The sequence below is a fragment of the Giraffa tippelskirchi genome, chromosome 9 (assembly GCF_054371585.1).
Source record: "Giraffa tippelskirchi isolate mGirTip1 chromosome 9, T2T-mGirTip1v1.2.pri, whole genome shotgun sequence".
Taxonomy (NCBI): Eukaryota; Metazoa; Chordata; class Mammalia; order Artiodactyla; family Giraffidae; genus Giraffa; species Giraffa tippelskirchi.
The window spans coordinates 45,475,326-45,493,351 of record NC_137283.1 but is presented as its reverse complement, the minus strand read 5'-3'; the positions used below and the strand labels follow the sequence as shown (position 1 = coordinate 45,493,351).

The 18,026-nt window shown below is 49.8% G+C and overlaps 1 protein-coding gene across 1 annotated transcript in view; it reads left to right on the top strand.

Moving 5' to 3' along the window:
* CACNA1D (calcium voltage-gated channel subunit alpha1 D) overlaps positions 1–18,026 on the top strand; it is a 346,288-nt gene that overhangs the window by 242,979 nt on the left and 85,283 nt on the right. The window contains exons 11-16 of the mRNA XM_081524957.1: positions 10,197–10,284; positions 10,573–10,632; positions 11,609–11,635; positions 15,934–16,094; positions 17,028–17,253; positions 17,384–17,591. Of these exons, the coding sequence (XP_081381083.1) occupies positions 10,197–10,284; positions 10,573–10,632; positions 11,609–11,635; positions 15,934–16,094; positions 17,028–17,253; positions 17,384–17,591 (770 nt within the window). The remainder of the gene's footprint in view (positions 1–10,196; positions 10,285–10,572; positions 10,633–11,608; positions 11,636–15,933; positions 16,095–17,027; positions 17,254–17,383; positions 17,592–18,026) is intronic.

The following is an 18,026-nucleotide window of genomic DNA, read 5'->3' as shown; positions in this document are numbered from 1 at the left end:
GCAGTTAGAGCTGCATAGGGTAAACACACATCCAGGGCAACTGCCCTCTCTGGAAGGAGCCCAGTGCTGGGGTTACGGGAGACCCCCCCCCACCCCGGGTGGTCCTGGGAGCCATCATCTGCCGGGGGCTGGCCTCTTGGGAGTTGGTGGGAGACACTTTGGGATGGTTGCACCGCCGTGATGAGGCAGCCAGGTTTGTGAAGCTCTGACTCAGGGCAGTGTTTGTTTTTAATATGCTTTGATTACATAAGTGCTATTTGCCCACTGTAAGGAATTCATATAACACCGAGGTGTATAGAGCATGATCATTCACTCATCCTCTCCTTAGAGAGAAGCAGGCCTGGCAGTTGGGAGCCTGCTCTTTCTGGCCTCAGCTGGGCACGTGAGAACCTGCATTTGCACAGACAGCACCCTCCCTGGGCCCCAGCACCAGATCGCCCAGCACAGACGGCCCTGCCACTTGCCTTTCTTCACTGAACCGTGTTCTGTGGATATCCTTCCACGTTTTGAAACAACATTTTGGCTATTTTCAATAAATGGCCAGTTTAAAGCTGCCACAGTGGACTGTATGGTCCATAGAGCATGTGGGCTCTACAGCAGCTATGCAGCAGCTATGCTTGTTCGCGTGATCGATGTCTTCCTCTGCCGCAGGACTAGGAGCTCCGTGGAGGGGCGGCTGGCACCTGGCAGGGTCTTTGTCACATGTCCGAGCTCCCAGTGGTTACTTGTTGAATGAAAGAACACCAGGTCATCGCTCACGTTTGTCAGGTGGTTCCTTTGTGCCAGACATTCTTCTAAGGGCTGTGGGTACACGAGTCTGTTACTCCTCACACCACTGTGAGGCGAGGCCTTGACAGAAGAGGAGAATGAAGCACAGAGAGACGAAGCAGCCTCTCAGGGCCGCGTGACTGCTGCAGAGCTGGGATTTGAACCGAGGTTTTGCCACAGTCTGCACGTTTGCCGCTTCTAGCCCCCAAATGCCGCACCTGTGTGACCACCGGTGCCCAGGGTCCTGTGGGAGTGATGACCAGGAATGGCTTTTCTGGGTCCCAGAGGAGGCCTGTTTTAGAAATGTGAGCGTTATGCTGAGTGACACCACTTCCCATTCCCACCAGCCGTGTGTGAAAGCTTGCCCTGTGTCCATTCACCATTCCTTCTGCTGCCCTTGCATTGCCCTGGGGCGTGTGGCCTCTACTGCAGAGATTAGCCAGCCTGGAGCAGCCGTTGTATCACAGAGCTGTCTGGGGCTGGAGACCCTGGAATCATTGTCTTGAGACCCAGTGGCCTCAAGGGAGTTGTCATGGTTGACTGCGCCTCGCCAGTGCTTGTATCATTATGTTTCACTGTATGTACTGTTCACCTCTTAGAGCAACTCTCTGGAGGGCAGGTTCAACTGTTACTAACATCTTACGAGTGAAGAAACTAAGGTTTAACACCGTTAGGTAACATGTCCACAGTCATTCAGCCAGTCCATGGGAGGGCTGGGATTAGACCTGGTCTGTTTAAGTCCAGAACCCACTGCTTTAACCCCGAGTGTCCTACTGCATAGGATGATGCTGGCTAGACTCAGAGCCGGTCAGCACCCAGGACTCCTGCCGATGTGCCCTCTCCCTAATGCCCTTCCTAGAGGGGAAGCTGAACCTTGGGAACCTTTGTCCTGAGTGGGTTAGTTGGTTGTTTATTTAGGACAGGTGGTTTGTTTTGGGTTTGTTTTTTTTTTTTCAAAATATTTGCTTTACAATATTGTGCTGGTTTCTGCCATATGTCAACATGAATCAGCCACAGGTATACGTATGTCCCCTCTCTCTTGAACCTCCATCCTGTCTCCCACCCCTCTAGGTAGTCATAGAGCACTGGGTTGAGCTCCCAGGGTCACACAGCAAATTCCCACTGGCTGTCTAGTTTACATGTGGTAATATATAGGTTTCCATTCCTGTCTCTCCATTCGTCCCACCCTCTCCCTCCCACGCTGTGTCCACAAGTCTGTTCTCCGTGTCTGCGTAGGACAGGTGTTTGAAGACAGGCGTTACAGTATACTAGCCACAGAAGGTGCATGCTCACTCTGCTGCTCAGGTCATGAACTGTAGATTTCTCCCTAGGAGGAGGGCAGATTTGGGGTTTGCCTATCAGAGCCGGTGGACAGGGCGCCTTCAGCATCCTCAGGCCTGTTGGTGTTGCTGTTGCTGCCCTCTACTGAAGCATAATGAAATTGCATGTGTTCCACTGAAGGGGTCACAGTGGCCGACTTGCTAAAAGAGGATAAGAAGAAAAGGAGATTTTGCTGCTTTCGCCAACGCAGGGCTAAAGATCACGGTAAACTGCTGAGCTTGAACTTCCTCTTTGGGAGACTCTTTTCCCAAGCCCTCTGACGTCTGTTCCTTACACATGGCATGGTGTGAGGTGCATGTGCTGTGTGGTGTGTTTGTGAGATGCCTGTATTTTCATTTGATTTCCTTGAAACTTGTTTGTGTTGTTTTCCTCTTGTCTTTTCCCCAAATATGTGTCTTAGCCAAGACGGCATTGCAGTTTCCTCTTTGTGTGAACTGTACCTTTTAAAGAAGCAGCTGAACCAACTCAGAAGATTTATTTAATTCTGCATGAATATTCTTAGACTGGAAGACAGACTTTTTAAACACTTCCCCCCAAATGATGCTTTTTAATCTAAACTGTTTGGAAATTCCAGGGATGTTGTTTGATTGATTTTTCTTTTCCAGGTTACGTGTTTCAGTTGGCCTCTGCGTCTTGCAGTCCCTGGCTGGTTTGCCCAGGACCAGGTTAAAGCTAGTGGTGCTAGTTTCAAGAATGAAGTTAAAAATAGACTTCTAGAGGATGCCATGATTGGGAGTACTTGCCTTTACAAATGGGAATGGGGAAAGGGCTTATGTGGGAAACAGTTTCAGTCTCTGCTCTAAAATAATGCTTAACACAGCCTGTCATCGGAATCCCTGGGTTTGGCATCAGGACCATCCCCATGCAGGGCAGTTATACAGACAGCTGGTGTCCTGCCTGCTCGAGCCATCCCTGTGCTTTTCCTGTGCACATGTGGTTGCTGCCACCAAGGTCGGCTCTGGCCACACACACTTGGAGGAGCCTCCATGAGAAGATTCAGACTTGGGGGCACAACACCAGCTGCCAGGAGAGCAGAGGGTTCATGGTGCCCTGTTTGCTCGCTCGTGGGAATGCCGAGCAGAAGTGATGGGAATTGGACTTGAGCAAGTCTTGGGTGGTCTGAGTGAAGGATGTATTCGAGTCCTACTCTCCTCAGAAGGTCCCAGAGTGGAAAGGGAGAGTGGGTGCAGATATGAGCCCTTCGTCACTCTGAGAACACGTGGCGGCTCCAAGATAAGGAACTTGTCTGAGAGTGGGCCTGAATCTGGGGCGGAGACAGCTGAGTCGTGCCACTGCAGTGCTGGCAGTGGGTTTGTGAAGAAGAGGCTGGGCGTGGGGACCTCCTAAGGCCTCTGCAGGAAAAATGGGCTTCCGCTAAGCAGCAAATACTGTGATGGTGTGAGAAAAAACTTTGCAAAGACTGACTTAGGCTTCTAGCTCTGAGAAGTTACATGAGCAGATGAGTGGTTCCTATCCCAGGGGAGCAGAGACCCCTCCTTGAGCTGGTAGGTGCCCCTGCACCCCTCAGCTGGTGCTTGGGCCTTGTGACTTTTCAAGGATTCTTGAGAATTCCAGGTTAGCTTTGAGATCTGCAGGATTAGGAAGCAACTTAACTTTTCAGAAAACTTGCTGTATTTTGTTGGGGGTGGAGTTTTTTTTTTTTTTTTATTTAATGAAATACTTAGAGACCCAAAAGAAGGCCCCTGGCGTTACTGGTGATGCTAGTGGGGTGGGAGCCCTCATGGGGATGCTGTGCTCCCACTGTCGCTGGTCATACAGAAATAGTTGCTGGCAGGGCATGATTCTTGCTTTAGACACAGAAACCTTGGTCTGGCCTTGACCCACATTCTCCAACACGAGCCTGGCTTCTTTACAGCAATGAGAGTCTGTTAGCCTGTGACGGCTGAGCGTGTCACCCCTAGCAAGCACAGGCAGATTCCTCCAGGGGACGTCATGGCGCTGCTCGTGCTTGTCATGAAAATAAGATAAAAATACAAGATCTTGGCTGCGGAGCCCCTGTCCCAAAGGAAGGCAGCTATGATCCTGCCACTGGTCAGTTATCTAACCTGACCGCCTTTGAAAGGAAAGAGTGAGAAGCTTTAGGCTGCTGGGGCACAGGGGGAAATGCTCAAAGAGACCCCTGAGTGTGCAAGAAAGCACGTCCCATGGAAAACAGGGGAAGCAGGTTCCTAGAGGCCCCGGACATCTGTGAGCGAGGCTGTCAGTGTGACCTGCTCGAGGAGGGGCCTGCCAAGCTCCGGGTTCACTTAGCAAGGGTCGCCACGGTCCCGGGGCGCCCATGGCTGGCAGAGGCCTCCCAGGAACTGCCCCTTCCTGTGCTGCTATACTCCCCAGGGTGCTCTGCCTGGAGGTGACTTGGAACCAGTCGTTACAGGCCGACTGCTGGCCTCCTGGCCACCCTCCTGAGGGGTGGGCTGTGACTTCACAGTGCTGCTCACCTCCTGCTCTCTTTGCCGAGCTGGGGGCGGGGCATGCGAGGGAAACCCCCTTGGTGCTGGGAGTAAAACCAGACAACCTGTGGGTGTTTCCTCTTCACAGCAGTCCTGTCAGGTCAGAGGTAAATGGGTCTTAGAGATGAAATTGACCAATAGCTCATTTGCAGATGCAATAACTACGCCCTGGGAAGAAAGGGGACTTGTCCCGGCAATGACAGAGACCAAGCCTCTCTAACATCTGTCCTGGAGGCAGGAAAGCTGGTCTGGGATTTTGCTGTGCCTGTGAGTGGGGGGAGGGGCCAGAATTTGGGGGCTGCCTGTTTGGATCTGCACACAGACTCACTCTGACTCCTGGGCACACGCATCCATGCCCATGTGCACGCGTGCACTTGTGTATTGATCTCCCTCTGAATCCACAGGCTAGGTGGATACAGTTGAGAAGTGCATTGTCCTTCAGAGAGACAGTAGATAGAGGAATGTTTACATGGTGGTGAAGATACTGTTGAGCTGGCCTGAAAAACAGCACATTTCCTGGTTTATTTCATGTGGCATCACCCATGATGGCATCCAGGCCCTACAATTAGATCCTGAAGAGAAATAGTGTGACCTGCTATCCATGGAGAGCAGGGGCTGAGCCAGGCTGCCCGGGAGGCCCTCGCAACTCTCACTTACAGTCCAGGGTGTCCTGGGCTGCTGGCTGGCACCATCCCCTCGCCGACCTACCACTGGAGGCAGCTTCTCAGTGTACACATGCTGGAAGCCCAAGGGGTCTGCTCTGGGGCTCTCCCTAGAGACCCCAGTGCCTGGCAGATACAGGGCCAGTCAGCATTGTGGCATAGGCCATAGGCTTGTCCTAATGCCTGGTTTCAGCTGGGGTCATTGAAAATTGCTTTCAAATTTATATTTAAAAAATGAAAACTTCTTCAACAAAGCTCTAAAATTTCCTGAAATGTGTAGGGAAAAAGGACCGATAGCCTCTCTGCATGCAGATGGCCCTGGCTCCTTCTACAGGAGGGTCTGGATTCTGTTTGAGGGGGTCTATCTGCTGCAGCCCTAATTAGGCCTAGTCACTTGTCTGCAGTGAACGCTGAATGCTTACGGGGACAGAGCGTTCACCCTGAATGGGGCGGTCCTGATGCTGAGGCAGCCAGTTAGGGAGAATGCCACGTGTTCTGATAAAGTCGTCTGTGGGTTTACTTCCTTGGGCTTTTATGAGTCTTTCTGTTTGGGCTTTTATGAAGTCCCAGTAGTCCCTGGCACACCTGTATTTTTGTCTAACCCACCCCTCCCCCGTTTGCTGGGCTGATCTCCTGGAAGTGGCCTGGCTCTACACCAGGTTTCCAGGGGTTAATGAGGGTCATCAGGACAGCACAGCATGGCTGGCAGGTAACAGGCTTACTTGGTTTTTGGAGCTTTTTGATTTGTGGAGTTTTAAGTGTATACCAGTGCACATACCAACATGTACCAATACTGAATCACACACCAGTGTATTTAAGGATGTACCAAAGCCACAGGGTTGTTGCACAGTGGGGGTGGCGCAGGAGAGCTTTCTCCTCTCACGTCTGAGCTGTGTGTCCCAAGGCAAGCGGGTCGGTTCTCTCATCTGTGAAATCACAGCATTCGTTCATGTCCTCTCAGAAGCCCCTTCCAGTTCTAACAGTCTCTGATTCTCCTGTCTTGATTTTTTAAAACATAGATGAGATCCTACTGGGGCTAAGTGAAGTGAAATGCATATCAGTTTAGGAATGTTAAAAAAAAAAAAAAATGAATGTCGGGTACAAGTGAAGGGTGAAATGTTTTAATGTACAAACAAGCTCCTTGGTTATGCCCACTGGGCCTGGTGTCTTGTATGCTTCTGAAAAGGGGAACACTCCTATGGCAGGGAGGGAGAGGTGGGATGGGGAGGTTGCCAGGGCCTCGGCCGGAGTGTGGCTCTGAGGCTCGGGTGGAGGGACTGGATCCACATCTATTTCCAGGACCAAATGAGGTCACCACGTTCTGGTGGAGTCACTGCTCTCTTCCTCCACCTGCCCCTTCCTCTCTTCCTCCTGAGCCCCCGGGGGCATGATTCCAGAGCAGATTTATTTATTAGGGTTCTGTGGCTCTGCAGGTGTCAACTAGGGATGACAGAAAAATTGCTCTCAATACAACAGACTATGTTAAAATAACTCAGCTTAAGGCAGAAAATGTGATACAAACTGGGAGCGCAGGCCGAGGCTGGGTCAGAAGTGTGGAAGGCTGTTCACACGAAAATCCTCTGTGTGGCCGTAGAAGTGGGTGGGGTGAAGTGACCCTGGACTTGGACCATCCAGAGAGAGTCACCTTGCTTCCAGGGAGCTCCAGGAAATCTTTTCTGTGATGATGGATTCGTTATGTTGGAGCCTCACTGATGGCCTGATACTGTGGATCACTCTGTACCACCTCCCTTATAGTTCTGCCCTCAGCCCTGTGAAGTTAAAAGTATGCCCCATTTTAACAGATGAGAAAATGAAGCCTTGGAGATGTTCAGTCACAGATGGGGGGTAAAGTTAGATCTGGTTAACCTGAGAGGCCTGCTCTCAACCACTGTCCCATCCTTCCTAAAGGATGGAGCCCCCTTGGCTAGCAGGAGGATTCTCTCCGTCAGTGCAGCCCTGACACCATGCCCCACAGTTAGCCTCAGTTTCTGCTTGGGGAGTTCAGTTTGACTTCTTATCTCTGCACTCCCAACCTCACTCTATGAAGCAGCTTGTACATTTCATTCACTAGTTGACATGGAACCAGAAATGCAAAGTAATGTCCCCCCACCTTTCCCATGGGCAGGCTGTGAGTTATCTGTTTGGACCAGATTGTTTGAAAAACAAGCTTTAAGAGTGAAACACAGCAACTCTCTTGATATCATCATGGGGCATAGCCCCAGAGAGTAAAAAGCCACAGAGTTTTGCCCATGAAAAGAAGTTTGCTCTTCTTGGACATAGTGGCTGAATTTACACCATGATTAATATTAGACCCATGAAGTATTACACTGTTGTAGAGGTAAGTGACCTTCCAGACCATAGAGATAGTGTTCCCACTTTACAGAGAGGACCTGAAGAAGCCTGGAGAGAGGTGGGACTGCTCGGGGCAGAGCCAGGACCCCGCTGAGGCCCGAGAACCCCTGTCCACCCGCCGGCCCCCACCACCCTGCTGCTTTCATCTTCTGTCCCCTCAGTGGTGGCAGTAACCACCAAGAAAAACATTCCACAGAGATGACTCCTGGTCATATCTGGAGAAGGCTCTGGTGACCCACTCCAGTACTCTCGCCTGGAAGATCCCATGGATGGAGGAGCCTAGTAGGCTGCAGGCCATGGGGTTGCTAAGAGTTGGACACGACTGAGCGACTTCACTTTCACTTTCCACTTTCATGCACTGGAGAAGGGAATGGCAACCCACTCCAGTGTTCTTGCCTGGAGAATCCCAGGGACGGGGGAGCCTGGAGGGCTGCCGTCTATGGTGTCGCACAGAGTCGGACACGACCGACGCGACTTAGCAGCAGCAGCAGCATATCTGTAAGGGTCTCCCATCATGATTTTCTTTGTCCTGTTCCTGAAGAAAAGGGTGACCCTGTGGGAGTAACCTATAACAATGAACTTGGCTGACTCTTATGACTGCTGAAGTCAGACATGGAATAGTCATGGAGAAGCAAATTGCATGAGCAGCCTCCTGTGTATGTGTGTTTCTATCTCTTGATGGAGCTTTTTGTTTAAGATTTTTCTCTGATGGGATTGTGGGGTTTTTGTTTATGGTTTGTATGGTTTTGTGTCTTGTGTTTTTGCATGGAGTTGTGAAGAAGTGAATCAAATTTGTAGTTGGTTTCTTTTGACTTGACTAAGGAAGAAAAAGGTTATTCTGTGAGAGTCCTGGTTGTATTATATCGTCTGTAATTCTGCTCATTTTGCCTTCCTGTTTGAAGCCTTTGCCTCAATGTGCCTGGAGATGGCTCTTGAGACCCCTTCACCCTGGCAGGTTCAGTCCTCTGGGAGCTCACAGAAGGGAAGGGGTCTTCTTTGTGCCTCAGAAAAGAAGTTTCTCAGTTCTCTGGGCCCATCAAGTCAGGTCCATGTCCATCCTTGTCATTCACACCCTGTCTCTCCCCCGATCAGGGTCCGCAGCCGTGCAGCTGCACCGACAGAGCTCTGTGGTCCTGCTCCTCTGCTCTGCCCTGACGCCAGTCTGGGCTGGCCTCAGACTACTCCCTACGGCACTCCAGGCGCCACTGTCAGATTTTACAGCTGCAACTCAGGCATCCTTCAGAGGAGGAGCCATATGGGCAGAACTTGCGGGGAAAGGCCTTCCTATTGATGCCACCAGGTCTCCAAAACCAGAAGGTTGCCACAGTTCACAGTTATGCATCAAGGCAAAGACATGCATGTGTAGGGTGATTCTCCCAAGTTTCAACTTGTGATGATGGCTCCTAACCTCAGAGCAGAGTTAGTCGTTTTACGGCACTTGCCCAGACCCCTGAGGTAGCTCTGGTCATGGTGGACCGAAGTCCACTGGGTGCTGCCTCTCCCCTGGGTCCTCCAGGACAGGTGCAGAGCCAGGTCCCTCTTTGTGTCCCGCACCTCCTCTGCTGCCTGCTCCCCAGCACATGACGTTTCTAGGGTTGAATCAAGTGGAGGAGAAGAAAACACCCATGTGCCAGATGGTGACTCTTGAGTGGGTCCCTGAGCCTCCTGACCTGAGTGGGTACATTTCAACATTTCCTCTGCTTCTGCTTGATACCATGCTGTGGGGAAGGGAGAAGTGCCCGGAGACCCTGGTGCACTGGGACCACAGACAGCTTTGCCCTCTGGTCGCTGGTTGGGAGAAAACCTTCTTCCCCCATAGGACAGTATTCTGAGCTCTAGTGCAGGCATCTTTGGTCAACGGTGTCTTTTTTATTAATCCTACTGACGTTCTTCAGCATCTTGGCTTTACAAGCTGGGCAGAAGAACATCAGATAGGATTAACGGAAAATGAGTTGAATACTTCCATTTTTAAAGAGATTCTCTGCTTGGTACCTTCATATGCTCCTCCCTTAGTAATATCTCCTCTCCTTCAGTATATTTAAAGTAAGAATTTGTTTATGAAATCTTAGGTTTGTTCACAGATGTTCTAGAGTACTTCTTGCAGGGACAAGAAAAGATGTAGCTGTAACTGAGATGTTGCAACGGCCTCTCAGGGCAAACCTGGAAATCAGAAGAGTAAGCTGGCGCTGGGCATGGCGACAGGACTCACTTTGGTCCCCAGGCTTCTTTCCCTGGGAAGTTGGATAGTGGGTTTCTCTTCCTGTTGGGATACTTTCTGGGTTTCCTCGGCAGATCATGGAAGTGAAGGCTCCTCTGTGGAGACACCTGGCTTCTCAGCACTTCCTTTTGCCAGTCAGGTCCCTGGAGACCCTTCATCATGCTCCTCACCCTCCTGCCAGCTGCCCAGAGGCTCATCCTGGAGGCAGAGATCGAGTTTGTCCCATCCTTGGGCGCACAGAGCATCCAGTCAGTCAGTTCAGTTCAGTCGCTCAGTTGTGTCCGACTCTTTGCGACCCCATGGATCGCAGCACACCAGGCTTCCCTGTCCATCACCAGCTCCTGGAGTCACGGCACCATCTACAGCGTTTTCTTCTCCCCGCAGCCAGCATGCCCACCAGTGAGACGGAGTCTGTGAACACAGAGAACGTGAGCGGGGAAGGCGAGAACCGAGGCTGCTGCGGGAGTCTCTGGTGAGTGGGGCTGAGGCGCTGCCCTCTTGGCTCCTCCTGGCTCCTCCTGGCTTCTTAGAGAAGCAGATATGAGTCGCCCAGGTTTTGGTGGAGTGAGCCTGGAGCCACGGCCTCAGATGCAAGCGGGGTGGGCGGGCTCACCCTGGACCCCTTGGTCCTCCTCCTAGCCCTGGCCCCCCAGACCCCCAGCTTGTCACCTGCCTTGTCCTCCAAAGTGGTCCGTCCTGCTGAGATGGAACCTGCCCCGGGCTGAGGCAGGTAACCCGGCAATTCCCCTGTGTCCGCTAGGTGCTGGTGGAGACGAAGAGGCGCTGCCAAGGCCGGGCCCTCGGGGTGTCGGCGCTGGGGGTAAAAGGCTGGGTCCTCTGAGCCTGGGCTGGCGTCAGTGCTTTGAAGGGCTTGTATGGCAGAACTGCTCATAGAATGTGCTCCCTATTTAAGTTTCTTTCACTTACGGGCTGTCCCAACCTCATGCGTAGTGGCTGGATAACGAGACCCTGCCCTTCTTGGCTCATACACTTTGTCTGGAGCTCTGCACCCCCCTCTCCTAACCCTGGAGGATGCCTTCACATGAGCACCCATTGGCTTTTTTCTGGATGCACTGGGCTGCAGCAGCAGGCGCACCAGCCGTGTGCAGTGCACTGAGCACCACCTGCTTTGGGGGAGCTCCACGCAATTCTCTTTTATTTTTGCTTGCTGCTGGTGTCCTTTAGGTCTTATGCCTGTTGAGTACAGGTGTCATTTTTAAGAGAATCTGATCTCCTCGGCAGAGATTCATAAAAACGATGTTAGGAGCAGGAAACTCAACAGTTTATGAAGTAAATTTTCCTCCTCCTTCTTGCTGCGCCCCCCTACAATAGCATGAAGTAGGTAGGGAATGGGTTTGTCTTGCCATTTTACAGATGAGCACACTGAGGCTCAAAAAGGTGTGCGGCTTGCCCGAGCTCTCATAGTGAATGAAGAGTGGAGCTGGGGCTCCAAGTCCAGGGCTCCTCTCACTGTAGCAGCAGCACGTGCTGTTGTGGAGATGCGTGGCTGAGCTGTGGGCAGGAGCGGCCCCACTGGCTGCAGTGTGAGCAGTTTGGGGGTGGGGGAGAAGAACCCTTGGCATCTCCACCTGTGCCACAGCCGCTCAGGCAGCTGAGAGTCTTCTATTGCCTGGCTCCCTGCCCCATGCTCACCCTAGCTGGCTCGCTTCAGGAGCCGGGGGTGCTGGGTCCAGGCTTCCATGCATGGCTTTTATGGTATCTCTGCTGAAATGTGGAGGGGAACATATCCTGGAGCCTTCCTAACAGGAATCATATTTTTTCTGTCTTTCTTTCAGTCAAGCCATCTCAAAGTCCAAGCTCAGGTCAGTATCTTCTTTCCGTAATTTTTCTTAAACCTGTGTGGGCTTTTTATGTTCTAACTTCTAAACTTTATGTAGAATTGCTCTAGACCTGACTTTTTTACACTGTGGGCTCTTCCTGTAGAAGATCAACCTGCCCAGCAACAGTAAGTACCTGCCTTGTAGAACTGTAGAAGGTGCCGAAGAACCACTGCCCACCCCCCCAAAAAAAGAAAACAGATCAGTAACATGCAACCATGAATAATGTTTTGCCTACTCAGTTCAGTTCAGTTGCTCAGTTGTGTCCAACTCTTTGCGACCCCATGAATCTCAGCACGCCAGGCCTCCCTGTCTGTCACCAACTTCCGGAGTCTACCCAAACCCATGTCCATCGAGTCAGTGATGCCATCCAGCCATCTCACCCTCTGTCGTCCCCTTCTCCTCCTGCCCCCGATCTTACCCAGCATTAGGGTCTTTTCCAATGAGTCAACTCTTCGCATGAGGTGGCCAAAGTACTGGAGTTTCAGCTTCAACATCAGTCCTTCCATTGAATACCCAGGACTGATCTCCTTTAGGATGGACTGGTTGGATCTCCTTGCAGTCCAAGGGACTCTCAAGAGTCTTCTCCAATACCACAGTTCAAAAGCATCAATTCTTCGACACTCAGCTTTCTTCACCATCCAACTCTCACATCCATACATGACTACTGGAAAAACCATAGCCTTGACTAGACGGACCTTTGTTGACAGAGTAATGTCTCTGCTTTTCAATATGCTATCTAGGTTGGTCATAACCTTCCTTCCAAGGAGTAAGTGTCTTTTAATTTTATGGCTGCAATCACCAATCAACCCTTTTTGTATACCCTCCCAGAGGCATTTCTCTAAGAGAGATGCTTCCTACCACTTTTCTCCTGCAAACTTTTTCCATGGAAGGAAGTTCAAGAGGTCTTCCGAGTTGCTCGTAATGTTTTTGTTTTACTTGCTCTGAGTGCAGGTTACATAATCAGTTGGTAAAAACTCATTGAACTGTATACCAGTAATTTGTTACTTTTCCATATAAGTATTATTTTTCAGTTAGAAACAGTGTCTTACCACTGTGTATAAAAATTAACTTTAAGTGGACTAGAACTGAAAGTGCAGTGTTAGTTGCTCAGTTGTGTCCAACTCTCTGCTACCCCATGGACTGCAACCCACCAAGCTCCTCTGTCCATGGAATTCTTTTTGTAAAACTGTAAAAATCCTGGAAGAAAACATAGGAAATTTTACTGACCTTGGGTTAGGCAAAAGTTTCTTGGGTACAACGCCCAAAGCTCTGGCCGTAACAGGAAAAACTGATGGATTGGACTTCATCAAAATTAAAACTACTACTTCTTGAAAGAAAAAGATCATTTGCAGACTGGAGGAAAAAATATTTGCAAAACAGAATTGAGAAAGGACTAGAAGCCAGTATACATAAGAATAGTATCAGTAATAATAAAATGACCCAATAAAAATAGACAATAGATTTTTAGTAGGCATGTAGCCATAGAGGGGGCTTTCCTGGTGGCTCAGATGGTAAAGAGTCTGCCTGCCATTCAGGCAACCCGATTCGATCCCCAGGTCGGGAAGATTCTCTGGAGAAGGGAATGGCAATCCACTCCAGGATTCTTGCCTGGAGAATTCCATGGACAGAGGAGCCTGGCAGGCTATAGTCCATGTAGATGGCAAATAAGCACGTGAAATGATCACTGGTCATTAGGAAATGCAAATTAAAATCACAGTGAGATACCATAACACACCTGTAGAATGGATCAAATTTTGAAAGCTGACATTTTGACAAGGATGCAAATCAGTGGAAATTCTTATACATTGCTACAGATCAGGTGACACAGCCATTTTAAAAGCAAGTTGTCAGTGTCTTACAAAGTCCAACATATTTACCATATGACCCAGCAATTCTCCTCTAAGGTATTTATATAGGAAAAATGAAGATAGATGCCTACACAAAATATTTTGCATGAATGTTTATATTCATAAACATTATATATGTATAATTGATAAATACAGCATTTATATGTTTGTTTATAATTGCCAAAAGCTGTAAATAACTCAGATGCCCATCAGATGGTAAGGGTAGACAAATGATAGTTCATCCATGTGATGGACTGAAACTCAGCAACAAGAAGGGAAAAAACTACTGAGAAATCAACAACACAAATGGATCACAAATGAACTTTTTCTAAATGAAGGAGGCCAATCTCAAAAAGCTGTGTATTGTATGATTCTGTTGATAGGATTCTGGATGAAGCAAAATAATAGAGAAAGAGAACAAATCAGTAGTTTTCAGGGGCTAGGGTGAGCAGTGGATTAACTATCAAGTGCCATGAAGGAATTTTTTTGAGTGATAGAAATATTCTACATCTTGATTATAGTTGTGATTACAAACTTTAGAACTAAGAAGAAGTCAATTTTTCCATATGTAAGTTATATCTTAATAAACCTGTCTTAAAAAAATTAAGGGGACTTTTCTTGGTAGTCTAGTAGTTCAGACTGTGTACTCCCAATGAGGGAGGTACGAATTTGATCGCTGGTTGGGAAACTGAGACCCCACAGCACATGTGGCGAGGCCAAAAAAAAAAAAAAAATTAACAGCGTTTTCATAATTAAAAGCACTTTCAAGAATTTCCTGTTGCCAGAGGGCATTTAAATTTCTTCATAATTTGGCCCCCAGATCACCCTCTGACCTCTGGGGTATTTAGACACCCCTCCCAGACTTTGTACTTTGTTAATCTGGACTGCTCTCCAGCTGTCAAATGGACCACGCACTCCAGTTCTTCCCACCCAAGTCTCTTTGGCGGGAGCTAAGTGGAGTGCCCTGCCCTCTCCCTGTCCACCCTTGGCTAATCCTTATTCAGCTCTCGAGAGCCAGCCAGCCCAAACCTCAGCTTTCTGAGGAAGCCTTCCCTGACCCTTCAGCTCTCTTGTAGCTCCCTCTTCCTCCTCCTGTACCCAGTACCCTGGGCGTAGCGCTTGGTGTGGGTAATTACCTGCCACAGCCCTCATACTGTTACAGGATGGGGCCACAGACCGTGCCTCCGTGGACTTGGGAGACACCTGTCACTTGTCCCTGCAGCGTGAATAGGCCCACCAGGGCTGGGTGTCGCTCAGGCCACCTTGCTTGTGTGCACTGCATTATGCATCATGGGAGAAACCCAGTCTTGTGGGAACAGTTTTGAGTGTCCTCAGCAGAATTTTTCTACTCTGGTTATCATGCTTCCAGCTGCTAGTACCATTAGAAACCCACAGAGCAAGAGCAGGAATACAGTGCACCTCACTTGTTCCAGGCCTTGCCAAAGAGTTGGCACAAGTCTTTCATTAGTCCCTGGGTTACAGTGTTCTTAGCAGAGCAATGCAGCTGAGTCAGCCAGGGCTTCAGCCTTGACACAGCCTGGAGATTATTCTGACTCAAGTGCTAGAGGAAGCGCCCACCACCACCGTCTGTGAGCACAGCCTGGACCGGGCTGATGCTGCCACTCGGCCAGCCCTTCCCTGAGACCCCCTTCACCAAACCATCTTGTGGCAGAGAATGTTTCCCGTAGGGAGACAGGCTGAGACAGAGAATACTCTAATTACATACTGCAACTGGGAGTTGGTAGAGAACATGCTGCTTGTCTGTTTGGCTCAGTTCATTTTATTTGTATGGAAACATGATTCAATATTAGCTCTCCTCCTAAAGGTGTATTTTGAGCATCGCTAGTTAGAAAGGGCACCTGATGACTCAGGAGTAAGACTCATGTCCTACTCAGCATTGACAACTCTCTCTGGCTCCAGAGCTACCTCCCAGATTTACGAAAGGACTGAAGGGTTCCCTAAAAGGAAAACTCAGGTTTTGGAGCCCTTGGCTGCCTGATGAATTCCACATGATGATCGAGGTGCTGCAAGAGATGTGGATGATAAGCTAGCGTCTCTCTGCACTGACAGCTCAATCAGACCTGAGAGCCTCATGATGGGCACGTAAACTGTGGATATGTTCAAGCTGGTGACTCTGAACATCAGGATTTTCTGACTGACTCAAGGACTGCATATGACAAATTATGGGGTTATCTGAAGTCATCGGAAGGAAACTGATAGCACGATCAAGTCAATACTGTCCTTTAAAAGTCATATTTTAAAACCAACGTTATTTGTCTTATGAGGTCTGGTCATTTGTGTCATTTGTTCTCATCTTTCCTCCCTGCACCCCGACCCTGGTGGGGACCTCCAGGGTGCAGTCATTCCTTAGTGATATTGATCAGGTGCTGCATCTGTCTGTCATCCAGGGGGTAACGTTTGCTTCTCTTACAGCCGCCGCTGGCGCCGCTGGAACCGCTTCAGTCGCAGAAGGTGTAGGGCTGCCGTGAAGTCTGTCACGTTTTACTGGCTGGTCATTGTCCTGGTGTTTCTCAACACCTTAACCATTTCCTCTGAGCACTACAACCAGCCTGACTGGTTGACACAGATTCAAGGTATAAGCAGAAGCCATTCCCTTTTTGCTCCAAACAGGGGATCCCCAAGGCTGCCCAGCTGCAGTCTGGTCTTCTCAGATGGACGTGTGCTGGTCCAGGACCATTTCCGGTGGGCAGTAACTTGGAGGGTGGCAGACCAGGCACAGGTGCACCTGGCAAGAGTGTGCAGTCCAGGTTGTGTGGTGTGTGATGCACCTTGGAGCTAATGACTCCAGAGCAGCTCATTGTCCGAACCCTGTGTGGGACCAAGGAATCTGGCAGCTGGAAGGGACCCCATATCTCTCCTCCCTGTGCCCACTTGAAGCTTTATTTTCTGCTGTAGTTTCCTTGGCAAGTGGTGGCTATTCACCCACCTCGAATGCCCCAGCAGGGTGGTGTGGGAGCTCACCCAATTCCGAGTTGGGCAGTTTTGAGCCATTGTGAAGTCCTGCCTGACGTCAAGTCAAGTCTGTCTCTACTCAACTCTCCAGCCTGCTGGGTGGCATTTTCTGAAGTGACCTTGACAGGCAACTGCTTCTTAGATCTTGGGGCTGTAAGCAAGACCAGACAGATTTCTTGTGTGACTGAAACAAACAAAAATAATACTATGGTCTAAATGCAGACTTGTAGGCTTTCAGGCCTCGAAAGCTGCATGGATTATTTGGTTAGCTGCCCCTCCCCATTGTACAGTCAGTGAAAGTGAACCCCAGAGAAACCAAGGAACTTCTCTAGGGGGCACACGTCTGGGTGGTAGCAGAAGCAGGACTGGAGCCTGGAAGACAAGTGGACCACGGGTGTTCCTGCCACATTTCTGTGAAGAGGGCAAGAGCAAAACCATGGGCTGAGAGCTTCAGGCCCTTCCAGCAGCAGCTGGTGGGAGGGGAGGTGAGGGGACAGGGGTCAGAGATGCTCCCACGGTGAGATCCCACGGGCACATGCTTCTTGTGTTTCCAGATATCGCTAACAAGGTCCTCTTGGCTCTGTTCACCTGTGAGATGCTGGTCAAGATGTACAGCTTGGGTCTCCAGGCGTACTTTGTCTCTCTTTTCAATCGGTTTGATTGCTTCGTGGTGTGCGGCGGAATTACCGAGACGATCCTGGTGGAACTGGAAATCATGTCTCCCCTGGGCATCTCTGTGTTCCGCTGTGTGCGGCTCTTGAGAATTTTCAAAGTGACCAGGTGAGGATGCGTGTGCTCGCTGAAGGGGTTTCCTGACTGTGGGTGGTGGTCAGCCCCGACCCCACTTGGGGGGACCATCTGCTCCACCCCAGGCAGCGCCCTAGGCTCACCCCATCGTCTTGACTTGCAGGCACTGGACCTCCCTGAGCAACTTGGTGGCATCCTTGCTAAACTCCATGAAGTCCATCGCTTCGCTGCTGCTTCTGCTTTTTCTCTTCATCATCATCTTCTCCTTGCTGGGGATGCAGCTGTTCGGCGGCAAGTTTAATTTCGACGAAACACAAACCAAGCGGAGCACCTTCGATAATTTCCCGCAAGCGCTTCTCACGGTGTTCCAGGTGAGCGCCCGCCCTCCTCTCCCTGGGCAGCACCTTAGGAGACACCTTCTCGTCTGTCCACGACTCAGCAAGGCAAAGTGATCCCATCGTCACTGTATCAGTAACCTCTGTCCTAATAACCCTGATTAATTTCATGCCATATAAGTCATTTATTTTGCATCAAAGTCCAGAGGGATGTGCTGTGATCTCACATTTTTGTGAGACTATTGGATGTCTTATGAAATAATAAACCCCACGTTTGTGTTTGACTGTATGAGGTTTCTGGGGTTTCATAGGGTCTAAAATCCTCTTCTTGTACTTTGCTCATTCTTGATGGCAGGCAAGTTTTATAATCCTGGTTGTAATGGATTTACCCATAGGTGTGACTTTTAAAGCCCTGATGCTGTGGTGTATAGTCAGGAATCAGGGTGATTAAACAGTTGCGACAACTGCTGT